Here is a 27,605-nt window from a genome sequence, read left to right as displayed (position 1 = left end):
AAACTACAGTAGATCAGGACTCAATAGCTGAGACTAGTTCACTGAAAGAAAAATAAAACGCACAAGATCAGGACTCATGCTGAGACTAGTTTCTGATTTACTCATGATTGAAAATGCCAATTGCTTTGCTTTACAACCAATGAGGAGGCCCACATCAAGGAGTACTTTACTCTGTTAATTACCGTTACTTTACTCTTTCTTAGTCACAAACAAGCATGTAGAATGGTCTCGATTTGTTTACATGATGGGAGTAGCAGATAATTAAGCCGAACAAATAATTCAGGCAAGCTTAGCTTCTAGCTAGCTGCACCACAAGTGCTAGTGCAGTATCAACTACAGTACAAAGTTTCTATAGTAAACCCGCCGTAGCACCGTCAAAAAGAAGAAATAAAGTTTCTATAGTCCCCTGGTATGGAAAGCTACACTACAAAAAAGAAAAAGAATCAGCAGCATTCACTTGAACCTGGTTTGATTTGCTTAATTACCCGACAACATGCCGATAAACGAACTCTAACACCGAGACGTGATGTCACCGCCTTAATTTAACCCAACTAGAGGAGATCTCTGCATCAGCACTACAATGTAAGCTACCATGCCAGCATGCCCTATGTCCCTGGATCTAAAGAAAAGGGTGTGAAACCAGATACAAGTTGTAGAAGAACTAGTTTCTATCTCATCTTGTTTTACACATCTCTCTCTATCTCTCTCAATCATGGCCAGATCGAAAGCATCAAACTTTAGCAGCAATCAGTAAACAAACGCCGATGAATTATTGACACGTTACGTTGGCTCTAGATGTGCGAATGGGTCGCTTAATCTTCTGAATCTCTGGATCAAACTAAAAGTGCCCACATCAAGGAGCAAATTGACAGTTTTGATAGTGAACTTTAGTCTAAATCTTAGCATCAAGTAGTTTCAGTACTCACCTCTGAATCTGAAATCTTGAACAGGAGTGGACAACCTTGAGGTGTTGGACAATGTCGACCTTGAGGTGCTGGTCAATGGCATTGTGGCTGAACAGGAGTGGACGACGTCGTCTACCTGCTGGCGACGGCGACATGGGGCGGAAGGCGGCGACGGCTTGCTGGCGAAGGAGCTGCGGCGTGGCGGGGCCGCCGGCCGAAGATGACGCGGGAGGGGCGGGGTGGGGCCGGCGGGGGAAGGGATGGAGGCTAGCCGGCAAGGAGGTGATCCACGACGTGCAAGGGAACTAGGCGGCGACAAAAATCGAACCATGCCGCTTGCTCTGTTTTGGCAGGGGAACGAGGCGGCGACGGAGGGAGGGGGGGGCGGCTACATGGTGCGGCAGAAGGTGGGGGTGAGCAAGGTGGCGTGGGGCGGAGGGTTGGAGGCAGCGCCGTCGCCGGCGTGGGGGAGCGACAAAGAGCATTGAAGGAGATGGGATGGACTGCGGGTTTGGTCGGGAAAATTCGAAGGACTAAATTGGAAAAAGCCCTTGCGACACATGTAACCACGCAAATCATCCTATGGTTGAATAGTTGTGATATAGGGTACAGCTGAGTCAGGGCCCGTAAACAGATTTCCGCTTGCCCATCCCATAGTTGAACTAGTAGTTATAAGATAACACTAAATATACTCCCTCTGTCCGGAAATATTTGTCGGAGGAATGGATGTATCTATACGTATTTTAGTTTTAGATACATCCGTTTTTATGCATTTCTCCGACAAGTATTTCCGGACGGAGGGAGTACTCTAGAAGAGAGAATATAGACAACAATAGGCGACAATATTTAACAATCATCTCACTGGTAACATTTCATCCAGACGGAGAAACTCGAGTGAGCGTGTTTCAGCACAACAAACAGGCCAACATGTTACACTTGTCCAACTTGAGTCGTTGGTATCCTGTAGGCGGAGACCAAAACAGGTCGTTTGCACAACAATATAGACATCATCCTTCATGCTTAGCAATTAGCAATGGTGGGGAGGCCGTCGTCCTTTTCAATTGCAAGATTAGTGCGTCAAGATCAAGTGAGGCGTGATTTTATCCAGTAAATCGTTGTTGGATCCTCCAGGTTACCAAAATGGTAGCTGCTTCTACAATCGCACGACTCTGCTTTCTAGATCTTCTGGACACTGTATCCAGCTTCTTCAGTATTCAAGCTGTCGTTCCAGCTCTGAAACTCCGACCCTCCGAACTGTACTTCCTTAATGCCCAGATGACTGCAGAGAACCAAACAAACCCGAATAAGATTGAATTGTTCTTGCATATATGAATACCGTAATAAAAACTTGACAAAGTGCAGAAAAATGCGAAGGTAGCAGTGTCATTCTAGCATTGTACCACCCGGGGAACTAGCAGTCAGGCAGATTCATTTTAACATATGAAGTCAAACAAGAACTAGACATGTACTTGCCATTATTCAGACAAACCAATCATGAGTGACATGTTGGTAAAGAAACAAATCAATTAATATACATTCCTTTCAGGTGGTCTATTTCAGGGCCGTGCTCCAGGGCACGCGACACCAGGGGCAGGAGACCACCCCTTTTGCTTGGTTCGAGGGTGGCATGGCAGACACGGGTACTACATGAGATGATCGGAGACACTGCAGTTTATCCAGGTCCTGTCCGCATGATACGCATGATGCGTAAAACCCTACTCCTACTTGTTTGGTTTCTTTGGTGGATGAAGGTCACAAAGTTGTGGAGTGGTGCTGCTTGTCCCGGGAAGGAAAAAGCAGATTCTAAGCTTATGTCTAATTACCTAAAATGGTGTCCCTTTATACGGTAGCCTGGGCCTTCTTTTATAGGGTAGGGGTCACCACAGTTGCTAAGAGCATCTCCAGCCGTTTGGCCCCCCAGCGCATCCGGCGAAGGGCTTTGAGCGTTTGCGCCGGCGGTTTTTTCAGCCAGGGGGGAATCAAGTTTCCAGCCGCGCCCCCAGGTTTCGGCCCCCAAACGCACAAAACTTAAAGGTTCTCTTTCCCGCTACCAAAAAACGACACAGGTTCAACGATCATCATGCCACAGGTCAGCGATCGAACATAGCCAAAGTCCGGCGATCAAAAGGGGGGAACCATAGACATGAAACTCAAACGGCTGGCTCCTCTGCCGTAGGGCTGGGAGAGGTCGGCGTTGGCGTCGTGGGCACAGCTTCAGTGCTCGGCGTTGGCGTGGGCATGGACGTGGGCGTAGGGGCAGTGGTCGCCGCCGGTCCTGGCATCTGGTTCAAGATGAGGCCGCGCTCCGCCAGGTACCACGCCTTCACATGCTCGTCCATCGTCGACGTGTATGCTCCCATCAGGAACGCCAGGTCGGTGTTCCTCTTCTTCGCAGCGACATATTGGTCCTGAGAAGGTCGAACTTGACGCCCTGCTTCGTCATCAACGCCGACCACCTCGCCTCGGATTTCTCCTCCCTCTTGGCGGCGTTGCTCTTGGCGTCGGCGATGCACTGTTCTATCGACGATTGCAGCCATTCCACAGCGGGTGTCGCGTCCCTCGCCCCCTTGGCTCTTTTGTTGCCATCAGGACGCCGTTCTACCGCTGCTGAGGCAAGCGCGTCCGGGTTGGAGACACCATCCTTGGCCTTGGCGAGAGCGAGCCGGCACTCTGTCCATTTCTCGCATGACTTGATCTTGGTGAACACATGAAGGAACTTGAACTCTTGGTCGATGTTGTCCTGGCGAAACATGTCGAACATCCGAACCATCTGCACAGTCGAAGAACAAGTGTCGGCGAAGTACACGGCGAAGAGCTGGGCCGGCGAGCGATGGACATACCTGACGCTTGAAGTTGGCGCCGCTTTTCGAGCGAGCCATGACCTCCTCTTGAATCCCATGACACTTGTTGCAGGCCTGCTGGATGGTCGCTCAATGGTTCGCCATGGCCTTCTCGCCGCGATCCATGTGAATGCTGGAGAAGTCGGGGTCGACCAATTTGCGCTCGTCGAACGCCGTCTTGATCCTTCTCCAGTAGGTGTCGGCGTTCTGATTCGCGCCGGTGATTGGGTTGATGCTGACAGTCTTCCATGCTTCGGCGAGGCACTTGTCTTCCTTTGGCGTCCACTTGACACGAGGCTCGCCAGGCCTGGGGTTGGATGGCCGCTTCTTCTTTCTCCCTTTGGCCGCTGGCTCCGCCGGCTCTTCCTCCTCGGCATCGTCATGCTCGATGTCCTCCATGTCAACAGCAGTGTCTAGCGTTTCATCTTGCGAGCGGAACCTAGGGCACAAAGCGGAGGCGACTGAGCCGTTCGTGATGATCTCGTCCATGTCGGCGGCTGTGCTGCTGAACTGCGGGGCCGAGCCAAGTGCGAAGGGTAGGTCCCCAAGGCGCAGAGTCAGCGCAGGCGAGCCTGAGTACGTCAGCGACAAGTAGTTGTATTGGGTGTTGAGGCCGGCGGTGAACGCGGGGAAGGGTGTGCGCGGGTCGGGGTTGAAGACCGGGGGGGAGGGGGGGCGGCGGCGCGGCGCCATGCGGGAAGGTGATGTTGGGGTTGAAGCCGCCAAGCGCGTCGCCGTCAACATACCCAGGCGAGGGCGCGTACCCCCACAGTGGAGGCGAGAAGTTGACCGGCGACGCAATGCTCTGCTGGCTCCCCCACGCGCGCCTCCTCCTGCTCCGCCGTCGCGTCCCTGGCCTTCTTCATGTTGAGCCTGTTCTGCCGATCAGTGGTGACCGCCGCCCGGCGATCAACGTCGGCCTTCCACTGGGCGTTCGTCAAGCCCGGGGGCCTTGGCATCAGCGCCCTCGGCTTCCTCTGCTTTGGCTGGACGGAATCAGCGGCATGGCGGGCGGACCTGGGGAGAATGGCGGGAGCGGCGGGGAAGAAGGGGGCAGTAATGGGAAAATGGAGGGAAAGGGGAAAACGACGGGAAATGCAACCGGTGTCGCCGACAGCACGGGCCCACGCACCATTTCGCTTCAGCTGGTGCCCCCAAGCGCCCCCTGGTGTGCTGGGTTTTGCTTGGGTTCGCCATTGTAATTTCGGCCCAAACCAGCGAAAAACGAGGATCTGGGGGCGCGGTTGGGCCATTTTTTCGGCGTTGGCGGTAAAAAAGGCGCCCCGGGGTCCCTGTTGGGGGGCGGCTGGAGATGCTCTAAGAACGGTGCACCTAGACGTACACCATGACGTCTGCCACCCGCATGAAATGCGGGGGCAAGTGTCTTTTTTTCTAGCTCCGGGAACGAACGCCGGTGATGCGGAGCATCCCACGATCAACCCCATGGACGTACCTACATCCCCCTCGACACCACTTGGACCTATGACAAGAGATCGAGCGAAGGCTATCGAAGATAAGGTGAACTCGCTCCTCTCCGAACTACCCCTTTCTACACATGAGTCATGGCTACTACCTCAAGCGGAAACATTATGTGTGATCAGGTACTTAGAAGAAGGCCACGGAACAGCTACATTCAATGGCCAAGAAGGCGAGGACACCGAGCGTGAAGGCCAAGAAGAAGGGACGCCGAAGATGTCACAGCCACCGAACGTCCGGCGCCTGGAGCCCAGCCTGCCCAAGTCACAGCCGACGCATGCTACAGTGAGCGGACGACCGGCCCGGACCGGACGTCCGGCAACACATCCCAGCGAGCGGACGACCGGTCCGCACCGGACGACCGGCAGCTGCACACCCGAAGCGAAATTAGCGGAAGAACGAAGACACCGGACGTCCGGCACCACCATCATATAACAGAATCAGCGGAAGACCGACGACTACCGGACATTCAGCCGTTCATGAGCCACCGGACGACCGGTCCCCAGCGGACGTCTTTTACCTGTGAGGCCGCAGCCTCGGGCTGATGCCCTTGTACCCCTTCACTTCGGCTCCCATTTGTACTACGACTATAAATAGACCTCTCCCGCCTCCTAGCTAGGGTTAGCGTTGATTTAGCTCATTTGTGAGATAGAGCCTCGCTCATCCACCCGCATCTACTCCTTCGTGAGGGACCGACACCTCTTCGGAGAAGATCCACTTGGATTCAAGACCTCCTTTCGAGAAGACCATCTTCAAGACCTCCTCACCAAGAAGAACCGGTTACCCTATGTATCGTCCCTTGTTGGATTTGGATCTTATATCACCTTGTGTCTCGATGATCTAGCGCATGTGTGACTTTATTCTTGTTGGTTGAGTGTTCCTCTCGTGTTTTTCCCTCGTTCCCCTCCTCGTGTTCTTGGTGTTCCTCGTAGGGATCCACTCCAAACGTGAAAGATCGTCCTCTAGGGTTCCACCCTACATCATCTTGGTATCATGAGCCACGTTGATCACGTTTTTGGAGCCCCTACCCTTTGTTTTCTAGCTTGATTTTGTTGATTTCGTCATAATTCCGAAAATCCCCACCAAAAATAGCCCCAAAAGTTTTTTGTGATTTGTTGGTGTGATGAAGTTTTGTTGGATTTGATCCATGGATTTGTGTTGCCTCATGTGGATCTAGCTTTCCCCCATCTTCTTCACCTTTTCCATCCACAAAATCGCTCGGATTTGACCTCTCCACCTTCCTCCACCACGAAAACGAGTTGTTCATCCCGTGCCCGAAATCGCCCAGGCACCGGACGACCGCTGGCCACCAGACATCCGGCGACCAGACGACCGTTGTCCACCGGACGTCTGTTGAACCCTGACGAAACTGAACATTCTCAGTTCAGTTCTCCCCAGTTCCACCGCCACTTCTGCATACGCACTTGCATACCACCACCACTTTCCGCAACTACCACTGCTCACCCGTTTCGCACTCTGACAAGTTTCGACACATTTTGGTCTTTGAGATTTTGAGTTGCGGTTCCCGTGTCCTATTGTGTTTCGGCTATATAGGTGCGGTTCGACATCAACATCACCGCCGCTCATCTTCGCAAAGGACTCATCATCGCCAAGGACGGTAACCTCGACGACATCTTTGTCATCCCATGCCATTGCATTGATAACCACATAGCCTTACTTTTTGCGTTGCTTACCCATCGAGACTAGCCATTGAGTATTGCCGGCAACATGACTTGTGCACATTAGTGATCATACTCCATAGCATACATACCATATCATAGTGGTGCATATCTTGGCATCATCTTTTGTGTCACAAAGTTGTCATCGCATACACAATTACTATCTTGGTTCATGAAGTTTTGCATGAGAAAAGAGCTCAAAAGTGAAAGAGCCAAACAAGCTTTTAAGCAAAGAGAGAAAGATAAGCAAAGAGCTTATAAGCAAGAACCATAGCATCATACTACATTAAGATTGTCATATCCGATCATCTTGGATCATACCATCGGAACACCATACATATAGCATACTTGGGATAGAGGTAGTTGCATTTTTGCTCCGTAGGTTGTGCACAAGCTCTGTATCCGCCTATTGTGCAATCGTGCTACCGTCTCTCTAGTATTGTGCAACAAGAGCATTCTCGTGGACTCCACATTTTGGCTCATTTTTGGTTTGCACAATCCCACTTATCTATTTGCGTGTGTGTTTCCGTGTACCACTACTTGCTTGGTCTACTTGTTGCATTTGCAAATTTGTGAATCTTTTCCAACATTATTGAAGCTCACTTACAATTGCATCAAATTTTGTGCCACCATCCTAACCAAGCTCCACCATAAACTTTTACTTGTGTAGGTGTGAGAACCGACAAGCATTGGTACCAATTGTGCTATTTCATTGTCCGCATTCGAGTGATTGTAAGGGCATATTTATCCCTAAGGTGTTTTGGTGATTGATGACAATGCTTTTACGGACTAATCGCGTGCCTTGAGTATTTCAGACGTTTCGTCACTAGGCACAAGACGGTTTGGTGCCCCTCGAAGACTATGGAAGACGGCGTTTTTCTACGTTTCTTTTCGGTGGATTTGAGTCGTAGGAAAGCCGTACTATTAAGAGGGGGTCCGCGTTGGAAAGGTTCGGGTGGAATCATCACGTACACATTTACTCCCTCTGCACCGCCTTTCCCTTGCGCTTTGGAGCAACCTCCGTTTTCTTCATGTATTTGCAAAGAGAAGGATTCCTAGTGTTGCTGTTCTGAGGCATGCGGTAGTACTGCTCTTAGGAGCGGTAGTACCACAGGCCCCCACGGAAGTACCGCACGCCCTTGCGGTAGTACCGTAGGTGCCCACGGTAGTACAGCTCCTATGGAGCTGTAGTGCCGTGGCCTCAGGCCTGACTCAGCCGCTCGTGCGGCTGTAGGGGCGGATGTAATTTTTACATCCGCGCCCCACGGGGTAGTACCGCCCCATGCGCGTGGTAGTACCATGAGTCCTGGTCTGGCACAGCAACATGAGCGGAAGTAGGGGCGGATGTAGTTTTTTACATCCGCTCCCTGCGCGGTAGTACCGTGTCGGATTTTTGCACTGTTTGATTTTCAGCAGAAGTAGGCACGGATGTATTTTTATTCATCCACGCCCTTCCCAGGCTAGTCCAATCCAGCCTTGCGGTAGTACCGCAAGGGGGAGCGGTAATACCGCGTCAGCGGCAGTACCGCCCTCAGCCTTTGCGGCTCGGGCCTAGACTAGCTCCTGCCGTAGCAGCGGTAGTACCGCGGTCCTCCGCGGTAGTACCGTGAGCCCCTGCGGTAGTACCGCAGGTCGCGGGCTAGCTAAGTGGATAACGGTTGGATTTGTCTCTCCACTATATAAGGGGTGTCTTCTACCTCTAGTTGACTACCTCTTCCACCCCAAAGCTCCATTATTGCTCCAAGCTCCATTTTCGCCCGATCTCTCTCCCTAGCCAATCAAACTTGTTGGTTTGCTCGGGATTGGTTGAGAAGGCCCCGATCTACACTTCCACCAAGAGAAATTTGATTCCCCCCACTAATCCTTAGCGGATCTTGTTACTCTTGGGTGTTTGAGCACCCTAGACGGTTGAGGTCACCTCGGAGCCATAGTCCATTGTGGTGAAGCTTCGTGGTGTCGTTGGGAGCCTCCAATTAAGTTGTGGAGATTGCCCCAACCTTGTTTGTAAAGGTTCGGTCGCCGCCTTCAAGGGCATCAATAGTGGAATCACGGCATCTCGCATTGTGTGAGGGCGTGAGGAGAATACGGTGGCCCTAGTGGCTTCTTGGGGAGCATTGTGCCTCCACACCGCTCTAACGGAGACATACTTCCCCTCAAAAGGAAGGAACTTCGGTAACACATCCTCGTCTTCACCGGCTCCACTCTTAGTTATCTCGTGCCTTTACTTTTGCAAGCTTATTTGTGTTGTATCCCTTGCTTGCTTGTGTGCTTGTTGTTGTTGCATCATATAAGTTGCTCACCTAGTTGCATATCTAGACAACCTACTTTGATGCAAAGTTTAATTTGGTAAAAAAAAGCTAAAAATTATTAGTTGCCTATTCACCCCCCCCCCTCTAGTCAACTATATCGATCCTTTCAGATCCTTTCAATTGGTATCAGAGCCTCATCTCTTTATTAAGGACTTTGCCGTCCGAAGAGTATGGTTGACACCGTAGACGGTGTGGAGGAGCACTCCGGTGTGAATCCGAGCTCGTCTATGGCCGATGGGGGAACCGCGGTTTCTCGTGAGGAATTCAATATGGCTTTGGACACATTAAAAACCTCCATGACAACCGAGGTTGAAAGCATGTTTAATAAATTCTTAGAAGGACTTAAACTATCTACCTTGCCGATGAAAGTGGGTGATCCCACTAACAAGGTGACGGATGCTAACTCCGACAAGGGGGAAGCTACTAGTGAAAAGGGTCCTTCTACTAAGTGGTAGAAATGGCACCGGCATCTTTGCCAATGTGGAACCTCCAATCTATGGAGGACCGATTCCCTTTACTCATTTAAATCATGTCGGTCCTCCTCCTAAGATTGTGAAAAATGAGGACTTTGATTCTTGGGTTTATCGCTTCAAGCGTCATTTAAATCATGTGAATACTAATCTTTGGAGAATCATTGAAGAAGGTTTTCATCAACATGACCAGAGCAACTTCACCCCTAGAGAAGCCGTGGATAATCAATTCTATGAGAATGCTCTCTTCATCATTCAAGATGCGGTTCCACCCGAAGATCTCCCTCATCTTCGACCCTTCGCCATGGCCAAAGATGCATGGCATTGTGTTGTTTCCCTCTATAAGAGAAGCACAAGCATTCAACGCTCCAACTATGAAGTGGTGCAAGATGAAGCCGATGAGTTTGCAATGAAAGAAGATGAAGAACCTCGTGAGCTCTTTCGGAGAGTAACCAAACTCGCGGTCTCACTCCGAGATCATGGGAGTAAGGACACGGATGACAATTGGATCAAGCGCAAGTTCCTCAAAGCAATGATGCCTTACCACAAGGCCATGTCCTCCGTCATCCGTCAAAGACCGGACTTCCACTCCTTGACCTCAAATGAAGTGTTGGATGAGTTTGTGGCAATGAGGATATTAGACAAAACCGCTGACAATGTGGTTTTGCGTTCTCAAACAGCAAAGAAGCCCAACCTTGCCTTGAAGGCCAAGGTTATTGTGGAAGAAGAGGAAGATGAGGAGAGCAACCCCGAAAATACAAAATATAATTATTATGAGCACATGGCTCTTCCTTCAAGGCAATTTTGAAGCAAGAACACAAGGCCCAACTTCAACAAGAACAACTCAAGTGGGTTCAAGGGCAAGCAACGTGTGAGAACATGTTACAATTGTGGCAATGTGAGCCATTTTGTTGTGGATTGCCCTTACGAGAAGCGGGAAGACAATGGTGGCAAGCTCATCCGAAAAGACAAAGCCAAGTCCTTCCCAAACAAGAACAACTTCACCAAAAAGACTCCTACTCGAGGGTTGGTGGTTCAAGAAGAGTACCATGAGGATGACGATGATGATAAAGATAGTGAAGCCATGCCCATGGCCTCCGTTGCCATTGCCACAACTCCACGGGTGTCCCTCTTCGACTCGCCCAATGAGAACATCACCGCCAAGTGTCTCATGGCTAAAGCCACCAACAAGGTAGCCCCCAATATCAAAACCACCATCATTACTAATCCCTCCTTGACGGATGACATTGATGAAAGTGAGGGGTCTAATGAGGAAGTAAATGAATTTGAGTCTTTTATGAGTAAGCTCAAGGGCAAATCCAAGAAGCACTTCGTTGCTCTCTTGGAACAACTTGGTGAAGCCAATGACATGATCGAGGCTCATGAAGAAACCATATCTAAGATGGAAGGTCATAGTCGTGACTATACCGATGAGATATCGGATCTCTCTAATGCTCTTGAGGAAGAGCGTGGGCATCGTTTGGCTCTTGAGGAGTCACACAACGATGACCATGCTAAGTTAAAAAAAGATCTTGATCATGCTCTTGTTGTATCTCGTGTGCTAACTTCCGAGAAGGCTAAACGAGCGCTGCTTCCACGGGCGATCTGGCGAGCGGGAGGAGCGGGCCTGGCGATGGGGTTGGTGGCGGGGGGAGAGAGGAGAAACCTGCAGCCGGACCAGAGGAAACACGGCAGCGGCGGTGACGAGAAGAGGGTCAAGCACGAGTTGCGCGTGCTAAAAAAAACCTAGGCTCTAATACCATGATAGGAATATGCAACTTGTATTCCAATGAGGCCATAGGCCAGTATATATATACATGTACAGGTGTAGGAAATATATGCAGGAAACCCCTTATACAATGGGGTAAATACAAAAGACTACATGGACTCTAACAGTAAATACCCTACACACATAACTAGGTAAGAACTAGTGCCTTCTGTTCCATTTTAATTTGTTCAACAGATGCTACACCATGATTCCAAATTAATATTTCGCAGACATGACTTTCATGAGGCATGCAAAACAGAAAGACAGAGGGAATACACATAATGTGAAGTATATCTAAGGATCCAACTGCATCATCCTAGTGTTCAGATCCTGATGAACAAAGCCTTTAGTCCCAAACAAATTGGGGTAGGCTAGAGCTGAAACCCATAAGAGTGCAGTATATAACAACAATGATAAAATAGCAACAAATGATTCCTCAAAAGAAAAATGAAGTTCAAGGTTCAGAGTCTCACTCCGAATTTATGGTGGTTAATGAATTAAGCAGGATGTCCAAAAGCAATGGATCTTGAATACCAATGTCCACCCTGGGGAGATCAATAAGATCAAAACTAAGAGTCAAGGCTAATGTCAAATGCAACTACATATTGAACAAGTACAAGATGCATAATATTTTCTGTCAGATAGATCTATTTTAATTAAAGGGACTGGATATTTCTGACTCAAGCAGCCACACAAGCCTGAGAAAAAATATATTAGTATGATAAATGTCATTTAATGAAGGTGTTGCACAAAGGTATAGTTTAGTGTTCAGGGTTGAAATATGGAACAGTTTAGTGTTCCAGTAGATGTTGCACAAATGTACAGTATATTAGATAAATGGATAGTTCATACAATTCAGATGCTTGTCATAAGTGGAACTAGTATCAATTTCAGTCAGAGTTGGGACGTCGTACAAACTGATTTGACATACATGCAATAAGTCATAGCAGGCTTATTGCACCAACAAATTTGGTTAAAAGTCTGAGGTCGCACCAACTGATTTCTGAAAATTACACCCAGATTCAATGGTCTTTATGTTGCAAATGCTCTGTTGCATGTAATGTTGTACTTTGCAAAATCTTGCTTATACAAACAACTGACAATGTCATTTAATAAAGAATGTTGTGAAGCCAGATAGAACAATCATGAAATCAGACTCTGGAATGACAACCCTGTTCAAATTACCCTGCCATAACTCACATGCCAACATGAAAAAAATTGCAATCAACAGTTTGTAATAAGGGCTAGAGAAAGAATCCACACCAGACACGTGCTAGGTTCTCTTGAATCTCTAGATCACCAATGTTGTAAAAGGATGTTGGTGTGGTGTTTGCTGCTTCAAGAGCATCATAAGTTGGTCTTTTACAATCTAAACTCAACTGTGATAGCTGCAAAGAAACAGTAGTTTCTTACTGCAAAGTAGGAAAGTCCAATTGAAGAACTGAAGTGACCACAATATCCAAGATAATAGCAGATGTTAGGTGTTATATTCTTTTTATGTCAGCCATTTCAGCAAACACCATAGTATAGTGAAAGTGAACACTATGAATTAGCTGTGTGGTGAGCCACGTAAGGTCATCTACCAGTTTCAAAATGACAAATGTCTCATAATTAGCTGATATAAAGATTCTCATACCGTAGTATCATCATAGTTGAAGTATATGAGCAAGAAAACAAAGGATTTGCTCTCTACAAACTTCAGAAGGGGCCGTACATCTGGTGCAATAAGTTTACCTGCATATTCATGGAATTGCACCCACCAAGGCGTCCAAGTATATGCCATGATCGCAGAGTCTGCAAGCACAATAAAAACGAAAATTGCAACATCATGTGAATATATTAGCTGCTACATAAAGCATCACGAGTACTTTATTTTGAAGGAAAAATGAAAGAACTCACATCACAAATTAATTTCACATCTTTTGGCAATAGAGCATTGTAGAACTCAAACCATATATATGAATTGGAGAAATCAAACCTAGCACAGGCAACAAAAAACACAAATTAATTACACTAGCAAAAGATCGTGAATACATCTTGTACACATGGTGCATGTATGGGTATGGAAGAAAACAGCGCTTGTTATGGCCGGTTTAGCTAGGCCCACCGGGCATCTTAGCCCACAAGTTATCTTAGGTTAATTCTTATGCAAGTTATCTTAGGTTAATTCTTATGCAAGTTATCTAGGTTATAAATATAGGTTGTAAGACTCTTTTTGGAATTAAGCAATAAGAATATTATCTCTATTGCCCGGCTCCCAGAGGAGCCGGAACCCTAGCCGCCCTCTGCCCTTGTGCCGCTGCCGCCACCCTCCTCTCCCGCGACGGCGCCCAACCACCGGCGCGGCCGCTCATCGCCTCGCCCAGCCCCCTCCTTCCCCTACTGCCTACGGCCAAGACCGGGCAGAACCCTAGCTCCTAACACCTTGGTATCAGGTACCCGGGTTTCGACCATGTCCTCGCCGCTGCCAAACCCGCCACCACCACCACCGCCGCTGCCCGTCAACTCTCCCACCGCCGCTGCCTCCGACTCCACCGCCGCCGCCGCTTCATCGCCGGGCGCCACGGCCTCGCTGTCGGCGCCGATCTCCCCCGCACCCGGCACCACGCCGGGCCAGGGCCAGCCGCCACCCCCCGTCCAACAACAGCCGCCGTCGCCTCCACCCGTGCCGCAGTAGTTTACGCCAGAGGCCATGGCCGGCGTGCTCAACGACTTGGTCGTCGTGGTCCAGGGTATCCGCCTATACTTGGCTAGCCCGTACGGGCCGTTCCCGCCGCTCCACCCGGACGTGGCCGCGGGCTAGCAGGCACGGCCATCACCGGAGGCTATCCGGCGCTTCCCTCACCGGCGGCTTCGGCGCCGCCTTGGCCACAGTGGCCGACGCCGACACTCGCGGCGCCACCCGCGCCGCCAGCCGCCGCCCAAGGCCCGCAGTGGCCGATCTGGGCCGCGCCGTCCACGTCGTCCCCCGCCGCGCCGTCCCTCCCGGCTGCACCCGTGCAGGTGCCACCACCGCCCCCGCCCAGCCCTAGCCTGGGCCGGTCCTCGCCGAGCGGACTCCCGATCCAGGAGGTCCGCTTTCCTTCGTCACCGTCTCCGCTTCCCGGCTGGCTCCACGGGCCGCCGGCGGCTTACACGGAGGCCCGGCCGCCGTCGGATTCCCAGTTGCAGCCCGAGGCGTCGGGCGCCACAGGGAACTACGCCGGCCTTCCCACCATGGACCGAGCGCCGTCCTCAGCGCTCCGCACCGCCGAGGCCGTGGGCCATGGCGCGCCGCACCAGCAGCCGCCCCAGTTCGCCAAGATCGACTTCGCCATGTACGACGGTTCGGACGACCCGCTTAACTGGCTCAACCAGTGTGACCAGTTCTTCCGCGGACAGCGCACGCCCGCGTCGGAGCGCACGTGGCTGGCTTCCTACCATCTTCGCGGGCCGCCTAGACATGGTACTACGCCCTCGAGCAGGACGAGGGCGGCATGCCCCCGTGGGATCGTTTTCGCGAGCTGTGTCTTCTCCGTTTCAGGCCACCAGTACGCGGGAACCGCCTGGCGGAGCTCGGCCGCCTGCCCTTCACCTCCACGGTGCAGGACTACGCGACTGTTTCCAGGCCCTGGCATGCCATGCGTCGGGTGTGACGGCGCAGCAGCGGGCCGACCTCTTTGTCGGTGGCCTTCCGGATCACATCGGCGTGGACGTGGAGCTTCGGGGACCCCAGGATCTCCAGTCGGCCATGTACTACGCCCGCGCGTTCGAGCGCCGCGCGGTGGCCATCCAGCAGGAATCACCGTTCCGGACCGCTGGGTCGCGACCCGGGCCGGATTCCGCGCCAGGTCGGCCTGCGCAGGCTTCTACGGCACCCCTCGCCGTGACCGCGGGACGCCCGTTCCGCCGGCTCACCCCAGTCGAGCTCCTCGAGCGTCGCCGCCAAGGGTTGTGCTTCAACTGCGACGACCCCTACACACCCGGCCATGCCTGCCCGCGACTTCTACCTGGAGGTTGCAGACTACGTTCCGGAGGACGCCGTCGCCGCTGACCTGACCGCCCCCGCTGTCGAGAAGGTGTTGGACGCTGGCTGATCGCCTCGAGGAGTTCCGCAAGCGCTTCCCCACCTTACAGCTCGAGGATGAGCTGTTTGTGCAGGCGGGGAGAAGTGTTATGGCCAGTTTAGCTAGGCCCACCGGGCATCTTAGCCCACAAGTTATCTTAGGTTAATTCTTATGCAAGTTATCTTAGGTTAATTCTTATGCAAGTTATCTAGGTTATAAATATAGGTTGTAAGACTCTTTTTGAAATTAAGCAATAAGAATATTATCTCTATTGCCCGGCTCCCAGAGGAGCTGGAACCCTAGCCGCCATCTGTCCTTGCGCCGCTGCCGCCACCCTCCTCTCCCGCGATGGCGCCCAACCGCCGGCACGGCCGCTCATCGCCTCGCCCAGCCCCCTCCTTCCCCTACTGCCTACAGCCAAGACCGGGCAGAACCCTAGCTCCTAACAGCGCTGCTGTCTTTAGTCGAAAAAAAAGAAAGAAAAAAAACTGTTGCACCGAAAGTGTTCTTCTGCTCATCTCGGGTGAACAGTAAATTGAAAGAAAATGAAAATTAATTCAAAAATTTCTGAATTTTTTTTTGTTGTAACCTTTGACAAATGTTTTCTATGCTTGAAAATTTACAAAAAAAAAACAAAATCGGTACTCCAAAATGCTTTCAAAAAATAGCATTTTTGGAGTATCAATTTTTTTTCCACGACTTCCAGGAATGTTCATTCATGATAAATTTTTGCAAGCACGTAGAAAATTTGTCAAAGGTTACCACAAAAAAATCAGAATTTTTTGAATTTGTTTACTATTTTTCCCGATTTTACTGTTCACCGGGAGCATTTGAGCTCGGGTGTAAATATTCCACGTCCTGTTGCACCTAGCACTATAGTTGTGCTCGCCTCACTCTCCAAGGGGGGCGGCATGCGCGAACCCTAGCCGCAGCTGCCCCAGCGCTCTCCTCCTCAACCTCCAGCCCTGACCGCTACCGAATGAGGCCGACGGCCTAAGCCCGGCTCGGCGGATGGCAGCGGCAAGGCGACCTCCCTTCGCGTGTGGCCCGTCGCCTTGGCCGGCGCAACCTGCTCGCAGCATGGTGGCAAAAGCCGGGGCAGCAGTGGGCGGCGAATCTTGTGGCAGCCTACTCGTCAGCATGACAAGGAGGTCGAGTGCGGCTGACCATGGGGCGGTTCGACTCGCATGGGATCCAGGCCCCGGTGCCTGGATCTGATGGTCACGACGATAGTTGTCGTGCTCGTGGGGACGATAGTAGCCAGTGCGGCGGCGGGTGCTCACTTGTAGCGCCCGAATTCGGGGCAATGGCCTGTGGTGGCGCGTCGGGTTATGGGTGGCTCGGCGCATGGCAAATCTAAGCCACAATGTCATGCTTCCTTGGTTGTGGTGGCGCTTGTGATGAGGACATCAATACAATTGTTACACCCACAGCCCCTGCTGCTATACATACTGGACCAATTACTAGAGTTCGTGCACGCCAACTAAATTACCAGGTACTTTCGTTTCTTGGTAATGATTCTAATGTTCATGAGAATATGATGTTGCCTAAATTGGATACATTTGTTTTGCTTACAAATGAAGGGCCTAGCTTGGAGAAGGATGAACATTGGAGCACGAACAAGCATGGAGATGATGGCATGCGCAAGGGGAACAAGAATGGAGTTACAAGTGATGATTTCAAGACTTTGAAGCCACCATAATGGGTGCATGAAGCCTTGGACGAAATATACAAGATGCCACTTCATAAATTTCGTCCCGAGGCTATTATAGGTGCTGCGTCACCTTATTATTGGGCCAGGCCCATGTAATTTCGAAATACATAAGTATATGCTATTTTTAGAGTCCTATGTGTGGGGAAACAAGAGATAGGGTTGATTTCAGACCCCTCCACCAAGGGCCATGAAATTCCCCCCTCTTCCTCCATATATACAGCCCTTAGGGCATCGTTTAGACTTTGGGTTTTGTTTAGATTAAAAGTTCGCCATAGCTGCAACTTCGCGTACTTCGTTTGTGTTCAACGACCAGACAAAGGCGTCACGGAACCCCACCTTGATCAATAAAGCTTTTATCTTATATTCGCAATATCCAGATTGCAATCTCAGATTCTTGCTTGTTCTTCGTTTGCTCGCAGGAAACAGACCCTCGTGGTCAAGTTGATCGTGCTCCGGCGTGGTCAATAACCTCTCGGAGTTGGTTTAGCGATTGCTAAGGCGCGACGTCCTCGCACGTTCGTAGTCGGATCGTCAAAGTCGACTTCCACCAAAGCGAAATCCATCATCTCATCGAAAGACGGGACACCTTTGCGTCTATCAAGTGGTATCAGATTTCCAGGTTGCTCGGTGAGATTTTACAGTTTTTCGTAGTTTAGATCGAGTCTGTTCTTCATACCTACAGTCCACGAAAAAACCAAAAAAAAAATTAGGGTTAGTTCATCATATCCGAACCAATCTGAGCCTTTGCATAATCTTTTTAGGGTTTTGCTTTGTTGAATTTGCGGTTGCATCGTCGTGTCTAGTTGCTGGTCTTAGCGTTAGTCTTTTAGAGTTTCGAGTTCTGGTCATAAGTTGTCACGCCGCCACCGCACCATCATCATCGCCCCTGTCAACTACCACCACCGCTCCGAATCCGTATCCATATACCACCACCAATCCGTATCCATATACCACCACCAATCCATATCCATATACTACCACCGCTGCCATATACCACCACCATATATCCACCACCAATCCGAGTTCCTTGCATATTAGGTGTGTTTTCGAGATCCATCTAGTTTCCGATTCGTGTTTCCTTGCCGGAGTAGGTTTCAAAAAAAAAAAAGAGTCTGGAAACCACCCTCCGTTTAGGCCCAAAAATTTTCGAAAACGCATTTTTCGAAAAAAAAATTGGCTGTCTTATTTTTAGGTGTTTCTGAGTGTTTTGAGACAGGTGCCATTATAGGAAGTTTTTTTTGACCCGTTTCCAGTTTTTGGGTCCGGGCAGTCGAAAAAACAAAAAAAAAAAATTGGTCGAAAAAATTTCGTGCCCATCCTGTCAGTTTGACCTAGGAAGAGTTTTGAGACACTCGCCATTATAGTGATTTTTCGCAAAAAAAAAACAACGCAAAAAAAAAGAGCGCAAAAAAAAACACAAAAAAAAATTCCAGAGTGTGCTTTTCCCTTGTTTACGTGCAGCGCCGTGATTTTGTTAGTGTTCTAGGCTCGCGTCTCTAGCACGGTCTAGCCTAGGACCAGCACAGTACCGTCGTTGAGCGTTTATTCAACTTTGCATCTCTCAATTGATTTTTGCTGACCCCTTTTGCTACCATATTATAAGCCTTCCCAGCTCCACATACATCTACGTCGTGCGTTTGACTCTCCCTGGTAATCGCTCTATCCAAGCTTTGAGAGTTTTGACTACAACGGTTGCCGATCACCACCTGCTGCTGGGTAAGAACTGGTAAGAATTTGAGATTTGCTTGACGGGTTTGTGATACACCACCACCACTTCTTAGTAGTCTGTAGGATCATATTCTTGTGTGTTTCTATTTGCTGCTAAGCATGGTAGGATCACAAGCCGATGAGACTGATTGAGAGAACCTGACGAACAAACAGCTACATGATAAATTTCAGCAAATGATGAGTGGACAGGTGCAAGATGTGCTAAACAGATTTGACGAGGCCATGGAGAAGATAGATGGCATGGAGAAGACGTTCGAAAGAAAGCTTGATAGCAAGTTTAATGAATTGCTCGCGCGTTTACCACCACCACCGCCGACTGCACCTATCGCACCTCTGCAACACCAACAACAACGCCTCCTTCCGAATCAGTATGGACGAGCGAAGCGTGTTCCTATTGAGGATGGCCAAACTTCTGGTGCTGTTGTTCCTGTTATTGATGCTTCTTTGGCTCCTGCTACTGCTGCTGCTGGTACCCAGGAGGATGATGAGTATGCGGGCGATTATGAGGATGAGGTTGATCAAAATCAGAACTACGTGCACCCACCAGCACCACCACCAGCAGGTCGACCTCAGGTATATATTCGTAATGCTAGGCCTGCACCACCACCTCAGGTATGAGATGATGTCCATATTCCTAAACTGAAATTGAATATTCCACCATTTGAGGGTAGATATGTTCCTGATATATATCTTACTTGGGAGTTAGAAACTGAACAACGTTTTACATGTTTACAATATCCGGAGGAGAGACGGGTTGTTGCTGCTGTTTGTGCTTTCACTAGTTTTGCATGTGTATGGTGGTCTGAACATTGTAGATTATATCCTATTCCAACTACTTGGGCTGCTTTGAAAACTGCTATGCGTACGCGTTGGGTTCCACCATATTATCAACGTGAATTGCTTCAAAAATTGCAGCGTTTAAGACAAGGAAAAAATTCTGTAGAAGAATATTATCAGGAATTACAAACTGGCATGATTAGATGTGGTATTGTCGAGGAGAATGAAACTATGCTTGCACGTTTTCTGGGTGGATTAAATAGAAAGATTCAGACCATTCTAGACTATAAGGAGTATACTAATATCACTCGTTTATTCCATCTTGCTTGTAAAGCTGAACGTGAAGTGCAGGATCGACAAGCATTGGTGCAATCTAACTTTTCTGCAGGCCGACCTTCATCATGGACACCGCGTGCATCTTCTACTTCAACTGCACCAGCACCTCAATCAGGTGCCTCCTCCAGTCGTGATACAAGAAAACAGGCACAACCACCATTATCTGCCAAGAGCGCACCTGCTGGGCCTGCACAGAGTTCTTCTTCTTCCATTGCATCAATAGGGCACACAAGTGATATTATTTGCCGTCGTTGTAACGGAGGAGGTCATTATGCAAGAGAATGCAAATCTCCGCGTGTGATGATTGCTACCGCGGATGGTGGATATGAGTCCGCTAGTGACTATGATGAGGAGACTTTGGCTCTTATTACACGTGAAGAACATGGTGAAGATGATTCTGATCATGAGACGCAATACATGGCTCCTGAAGACGCTGACAGGTATGAATGTTTAGTGCGTGTCATAATAGACGGAGGGAGCTGCAACAACTTGGCTAGCATGAAGATGGTGGAGAAGCTTTCTCTCACCACAAGACCACATCCACATCCTTACTACATCCAATGGTTCAACAACAGCGGCAAGGTTAAGGTAACACGTACTGTTCGTGTGCATTTTAGTATCTCTACATATGCTGATTATGTTGATTGTGATGTGGTACCTATGCAAGCATGTTCCTTATTACTTGGTAGACCATGGCAATTTGATAAAAATTCTGTACACCATGGTAGAAACAATCACTATACTCTTGTTCATAAGGATAAAAATATTACTTTGCTTCCTATGACTCATGATTCCATTTTGAAAGATGATATTAATAGAGCTAATAAAGCAAAACAGGAGAAGAATAAGAGTGAAAATCAGATTGTGGCAAAAGAATTTGAGCAACAAATGAAGCCTAATAATAAGCCATCTAGTGTTGCTTCTGAAATTAAATTGAAAAGTGCATGTTTATTTGCCACCAAATCTGATATTGATGAGCTAGATTTCAGCAAATCTGTTTGCTATGCTTTTGTGTGCAAAGAGGCATTATTTTCATTCGAGGACGTGCCTTCCTCTATGCCTCCTGCTGTCACTGACATTTTGCAGGAGTTCGCTGACGTTTTTCCACAAGACGTGCCACCGGGATTACCACCTATTCGAGGGATTGAGCATCAGATTGACTTAATTCCCGGTGCCTCACTGCCAAACCGTGCACCATACCGTACCAATCCAGAGAAGACGAAGGAGATTATGCGTCAAGTACAAGAGCTTCTCGACAAAGGTTATATACGCGAATCCCTTAGTCCTTGTGTTGTTCCTATTATTCTAGTGCCGAAAAAGGATGGTACATCACGTATGTGTGTTGATTGTAGAGGCATTAATAATATTACTATTCGTTATCGTCATCCTATTCCTAGGCTAGATGATATGCTTGATGAATTGAGTGGCTCTACAATATTCTCCAAAGTTGATTTGCGTAGTGGCTACCATCAAATTCGTATGAAATTGGGAGATGAATGGAAAACAGCATTTAAAACTAAGTTTGGATTATATGAGTGGTTAGTCATGCCTTTTGGGTTAACTAATGCACCTAGTACTTTCATGAGATTAATGAACGAAGTTTTACGTGCTTTCATTGGACGATTTGTGGTAGTTTACTTTGATGACATATTGATTTATAGCAGATCTTTGGAGGAACATTTGGAATATTTACGTGTTGTTTTTATTGCTCTACGTGATGCACGTTTGTTTGGTAACCTTGAGAAGTGCACCTTTTGCACCGACCGAGTGTCTTTTCTTGGCTATGTTGTTACTCCACAGGGAATTGAAGTTGATAAAGCCAAGATTGAAGCTATTGAGAGTTGGTCGCAGCCCAAAACGGTCACACAAGTGAGGAGTTTTCTTGGTCACGCTGGATTCTATAGGTGTTTTGTGAGAGATTTCAGCATCATTGCTGCACCTCTCAATGAGCTTACAAAGAAGGATGTGCCTTTTGTTTGGGGTACCGCACAGGAAGAAGCCTTCACGGTGTTGAAAGATAAGTTGACACATGCTCCTTTACTCCAACTTCTCGATTTTAATAAGACTTTTGAGCTTGAATGTGATGCTAGCAGAATTGGATTAGGAGGTGTGTTATTACAAGATGGCAAACCTGTTGCATACTTTTCTGAAAAATTGAGTGGGCCTAGTCTGAATTATTCTACTTATGATAAAGAATTATATGCTCTTGTTCGGACTTTAGAAACATGGCAACATTATTTATGGCCCAAAGAATTTGTTACACATTCTAATCATGAATCTTTGAAACATATTAAAAGTCAAGCTAAACTGAATCGTAGACATGCTAAATGGGTTGAATTCATTGAGACTTTCCCTTATGTCATTAAACACAACAAGGGTAAAGAAAATGTTATTGCAGATGCATTGTCTCGTCGCTATACTATGCTTTCACAATTTGACTTCAAAATATTTGATTTTGAGACCATCAAAGATCAATATGTGCATGATGCTGATTTTAAAGATGTATTGCAGAATTGTAAAGAAGGAACAGCTTGGAACAAGTTCGTCGTTAATGATGGATTTGTGTTCCGTGCTAACAAGCTATACATTCCAGCTAGCTCCGTTCGTCTTTTGTTGTTGCAGGAGGCGCATGGAGGAGGACTAATGGGACACTTTGGCATGAAGAAGACGGAGGACGTACTTGCTACACATTTCTTTTGGCCAAAGATGAGACGGGATGTTGAGCGCTTTGTTGCTCGCTGCACTACATGTCAAAAAGCTAAGTCACGACTCAATCCTCATGGTTTATATATGCCTTTGCCTGTACCTAGTGTTCCTTGGGAGGATATATCTATGGACTTTGTTTTAGGTTTACCTCGAACAAAGAAGGGGAGGGATAGCATATTTGTTGTCGTGGATAGATTCTCGAAATTGCACAGTTTATACCATGTCATAAAAGCGATGATGCTGTTAATGTTGCTGATTTGTTCTTTCGTGAAATTATTCGCTTGCATGGTGTGCCAAATACTATTGTTTCAGATCGTGATACTAAATTTCTTAGCCACTTTTGGAGATGTTTATGGGCTAAGTTGGGGACTAAACTGCTTTTTAGTACTACTTGTCACCCCCAAACTGATGGACAAACTGAAGTAGTCAATAGAACATTGTCTACTATGCTTAGGGCTGTTTTGAAGAATAATAAGAAAATGTGGGAGGAATGCTTGCCTCATATTGAATTTGCTTATAATCGTTCATTGCATTCTACTACTAAGATGTGCCCTTTTGAAGTTGTGTATGGTTTTCTACCTCGTGCACCTATTGATTTGTTGCCTCTTCCATCTTCGGAGAAGGTTAATTTTGATGCTAAACAACGTGCTGAATTGATTTTAAAAATGCATGAGTTAACTAAGGAAAACATTGAACGTATGAATGCTAAATATAAACCTTGCTGGAGATAACCTCTCGGAGTTGATCGTGCTCCGGCGTGGTCAATAACCTCTCGGAGTTGGTTTAGCGATTGCTAAGGCGCGACGTCCTCGCACGTTCGTAGTCGGATCGTCAAAGTCGACTTCCACCAAAGCGAAATCCATCATCTCATCGAAAGACGGGACACCTTTGCGTCTATCAGCTTGTCGGGCACATGGGGTCGAAGGTCTTTGATGCGCGGTGTGGTGGTGGTAGGTTGGTGTGGCCAGCCTATGTCTGGCTCAGAATAGGGTGGCTGCCAGCAAAAGCATGGGTCAATCTGTCACCTTCCTAAAGGTGTCGTCGAGGATAGTGTCGCATTCCTTCTCGAATGCTCCAAGGGAACCCTCTATCCGGCTGCTTCTCAATTGGACGATGGCGGCGCCATGTGTCGTGCGCCTCTTGAGGCCGTGGCTGATCTTCTTCTAGTTGGCGTCATCTTGATGTGGTCTAGAGGTACCGGAGTTTTCCGTCTGCGATCAGGATGGTGGGTGTGCATGTTTTTTTTTACTGATAAAGGGGGGAGCCCCACCTGAAAATGATATCATTTCAAAAGGAGACTGATCCAGTTTATAAGGGAAACTGGATCGAAAAGCTATGCAGATTGCAAGGATAACATATCGACGGTCGGTTGTGCATGGTGAAGCAATCCAGATGTGGACTCGACTCGACTTTACCTCAAAAAAAGAGATGTGGACTCGACTCTTCTTTTTTTTATTTTTTTTTATTTTTTTGAGGAGCTGGACTCGGTCCTTGATGCCCTTGGATTTCGATGGCAGCACCACTGTTGTGATGTAGCTTCAGTCGTATACAACTCTTGGTTCGGGTGTGGACTTAGTCACTCGTTGCCCTTTGGCTGCGCCAATAGCCTCCAGGCATCAGGGTTTGGTGTCGCAGATTGGAGCTCTTAGCATACAGCTGTGGTGTTCCTATGCAACCTCTGAGGACAATGGAGAGGACGGCCCTCTGTTTCCTTCTTTTTGGCGCTCGCTGTCTCAGTGCAGCTTTTCTCTTACGCTTGTTTTTTTAAAACTAGGCAAAGATTTGCTATTTTCACCAATTAAGAAGAGAGTTGCCTGGTTAATTAGAGGAAAGCCAGACGAAAACCTAGATTACAAACCCCACACCGGGCACCGGTGGACAACCTGGCCACTGACAAGATCACAAGACAATCAACGACACAACCGGATCATCGACGCCAACCGAGAGCATCATTGGCATCATCCATCACACCTGATCTCTTAGGCTTGTGAGTGCCAGTTGTAATCCCTTACCTTGTATTCTTCACACCTCTTAATGGAAAGGAAGAAAAAAAAACATGTTTCTCGAGAACCAACCTGTGGTTGGATGGATAGGAGGATAGTGGTACCCTGAGCCCACGAGGTATTAAACTCAAGTTTGACGCTTTGGTGTCTCATAAAGGCGGAATGTTCTTTCAGTGGGAGGCTTGCTCATGTTCATACAGGTGAGTGTATGTATGTGCTTGTGAGCGTCTGTACTGTGATTCTAAAAAAAAGAACTCGTGTTTCTCAGAATGAAGTTTACCCTCTTTCTGTGCCGGGAAGAAGATTGAGATACAATTCAAAATAGTGCTCTTTATAAATACTTCTTCCGTTCGGAATTACTCGTCTAAAAAATGAATGTATCTAGATGTATTTTAGTTGTAGATACACCTATTTTTGTGACAAGTAATTCCGAACGGAGGGAGTATAAAGAGTAGGCGTAGTTGAAAGACAGAAATTACGTGTCGCTGCTGTCTTTCGTCAAAAAAAAAAAGGGAGTATGGAAGACATAATTACTTGTTGAAGACGACCTTCATGGGATTGGGCGAGCCGGTCTTGGCCTGCACGATCTTGTGCCGCTTCTTCTTTATCCTTTCCTCCATCTACCCGATCAAAGAAACAGACCCATCATTAGGGACAAGCCATAGAAAAGGGGGGGTGGGGAGATAATCAGTTCAGTGCTCACACGGGACTGGGCTTTCTTGGGGTCGTCGAAGTAATCCCCCATAATGTCCGCGATCTCGGGGTCGTGGTCGTGGTCATCCTCGGCGTGCTGCCCCCGCATCGGGAGCCCCTCCTCCTGGAGCTCCTTCCACTCCTGCTCCTCCTCTTCTGTGGCCGTTGCGTGTACAGTTTCCCCTGCGCTTCGGCGGGCGACGAGGCGGGAGGAGGGCCTGAGACCAGGGAGTACGCGTGCGCGCGGAGTCGCTGTCGCGGTTGGGTGCGGTAGCGCGGAGACGGTGAGGTAGCCGCCGAGTAGCGTGGGGAGCATCCTGGTGAGGGAGGATTTGATTGCTGGCTGCTGATACCCTGCTGGTGGTACTGAGGAGATTGTGAGGCGCGTGTTCCAGCCTCTATGCCCGCCGCGCCTCTGGGACGAACGGGGCGGCACGTCGGAGGTTGCGGAAAGAGGACTGGGGGGACTCGGGTCGCGAGCGTAGTAGTGGATGAGGAAACGAAGAAGAGAGACGGACGGGGCCAATCAGAGCTGGCCAAACGGGCTGTGCTAGCTGGGCCGGCCTGAAGGCTGGGCACGCGAGCCGGCACCGCATGACCCTTTTATTTATTTATTTATTTATTCCTTCATGTCACCGTCGTTGTCGCCATCTAGCAGACCCCGTGTAAAGCTGCGACCCGAAAAATAACCGCCAAAATATAGATCGACGCGGATAAAGCTGCCCAACCAGATCCGTAAACGCGTCCGACCCGTAAATATTTTTGAAGGGCACGGCAAAATCTCGGCCCTCAGCAGAACCTATGTACTTTATCCTCAGCAGAACCGATTGATGATATTGTTTTTTCTTTTCTTCTGGGCTTGTTGAGCTGTGCCCTCAGCAGAACCTATGTACTTTGTCGTGAGACTTGTGTGTGTGTGGACTTGTGTGGGTTTGTATGCTCTGTGGCGGTTTGCTTTATTTATAAAGCGGGGCGAAAGCCTTTTTCGGCAATCTCGGCCCCAACTCACGAATACGCAGGTTTCCGCCTCGCCCCTACGGTGTTCCGTATCCTAGGAAAGCGGTTAGCGGGAGGTACATTTCAGCCCGCATCCTTTCCCCACCTCCTTCCGCCGCCGCCCGCCATTGGTTCCGCCCGTCCGCCGCCAACGGTTCTGGCCAAATATGTAGGCGGAATCGCGTCGCAGGGCGCCTCCACCCTCTTCCACCGATACGCTGCACCCCCCTCCCCCGAATCCGGCGACACAAGCCACCCCTGGTCGTCGTCGCCGTCGGGGATCGACCACCCCCGAGCCGCCCCTATTCGTCGTCGCCACCAAAGATTGCCCGCCCCCGAACCGCCGGAGAGCCATCGCCCTTCGAGCAGCCGGTGAGTGTTTACTTGTGCTTTGTGCCGAGCGCTATGCATAGTTGGTTGACGCGGCGTGCGATTTTTGTTCATGCAGATGGAATTGAGCCCGTGCGAGAAGTTTTTGCTCGACGATTCGTCCGATTCGGACGGCTCAGATGTTGAGACGCTGCTTGCAAACTATCGGCATCAGACGTTGGTGATGGCCCTTTGCCATGAAGGAGCATGAAGATGAGAACCGAAAGAGGCAGCGAGGATCAACCATCGGTCGTCTTTGCATTCCTCGAAATCGCCATCTCGGGAACGAGATGTTAATGCAAGACTACTTCGCGGAGAATCCAACATATCCGTCGCACCTCTTCCGGAGAAGGTACCGAATGCGCCGATCTCTCTTTGTGAAAATTGTTCAAGCTTGTGAGACAAATTTTAGGTATTTTACTCAAAGAATAAATGACGCGGGCTTGAAGGGATTTAGTGCATATCAAAAAATCTCGGCAGTTATGCGGGTGATTGCATACGGCGTTCCGGCTGACTATGCCGATGAGTACCTTCGCATTGGTGAAGATACCACAATTGAGTCAGTGCGTAGGTTTTCCAAAGTGATCATCTGTGTCTTTGGTCCTTAATATCTTCGGGCACCCAACGAGGATGACACAAAAAAATTGATGGCATCTAAAGAGAGGAGATGTTGGCCTGGCATGCTAGGTAGCATTGACTGTATACATTGGAATTGGAAAAATTGCCCGAAGGCATGGCAGGGAATGTATTGTGGCAAGTCTCATGATGCAACAATTGTGCTAGAGGTCGT

General features: G+C 48.8%; 1 protein-coding gene across 1 annotated transcript; it reads right to left on the bottom strand.

Moving 5' to 3' along the window:
• Positions 1 to 1,728: 1,728 nt before the first annotated feature.
• Positions 1,729 to 25,951, bottom strand: LOC119276056. The gene is made up of 7 exons (XM_037557024.1): positions 25,461 to 25,951; positions 25,292 to 25,377; positions 13,347 to 13,425; positions 13,182 to 13,241; positions 12,711 to 12,835; positions 11,921 to 11,992; positions 1,729 to 2,184 (listed from the first exon to the last, which is right to left on the bottom strand). The coding sequence occupies exons 1-7, from the start codon at positions 25,764 to 25,766 to the stop codon at positions 2,082 to 2,084; spliced, it is 831 nt and encodes a 276-aa protein (XP_037412921.1). The 5' UTR covers positions 25,767 to 25,951; the 3' UTR covers positions 1,729 to 2,081.
• Positions 25,952 to 27,605: the final 1,654 nt, after the last annotated feature.

The sequence above is a fragment of the Triticum dicoccoides genome, chromosome 3B (genome assembly GCF_002162155.2).
Source record: "Triticum dicoccoides isolate Atlit2015 ecotype Zavitan chromosome 3B, WEW_v2.0, whole genome shotgun sequence".
Classification (NCBI taxonomy): domain Eukaryota; kingdom Viridiplantae; phylum Streptophyta; class Magnoliopsida; order Poales; family Poaceae; genus Triticum; species Triticum dicoccoides.
This window is presented reverse-complemented; position numbering and strand designations above follow the sequence as displayed.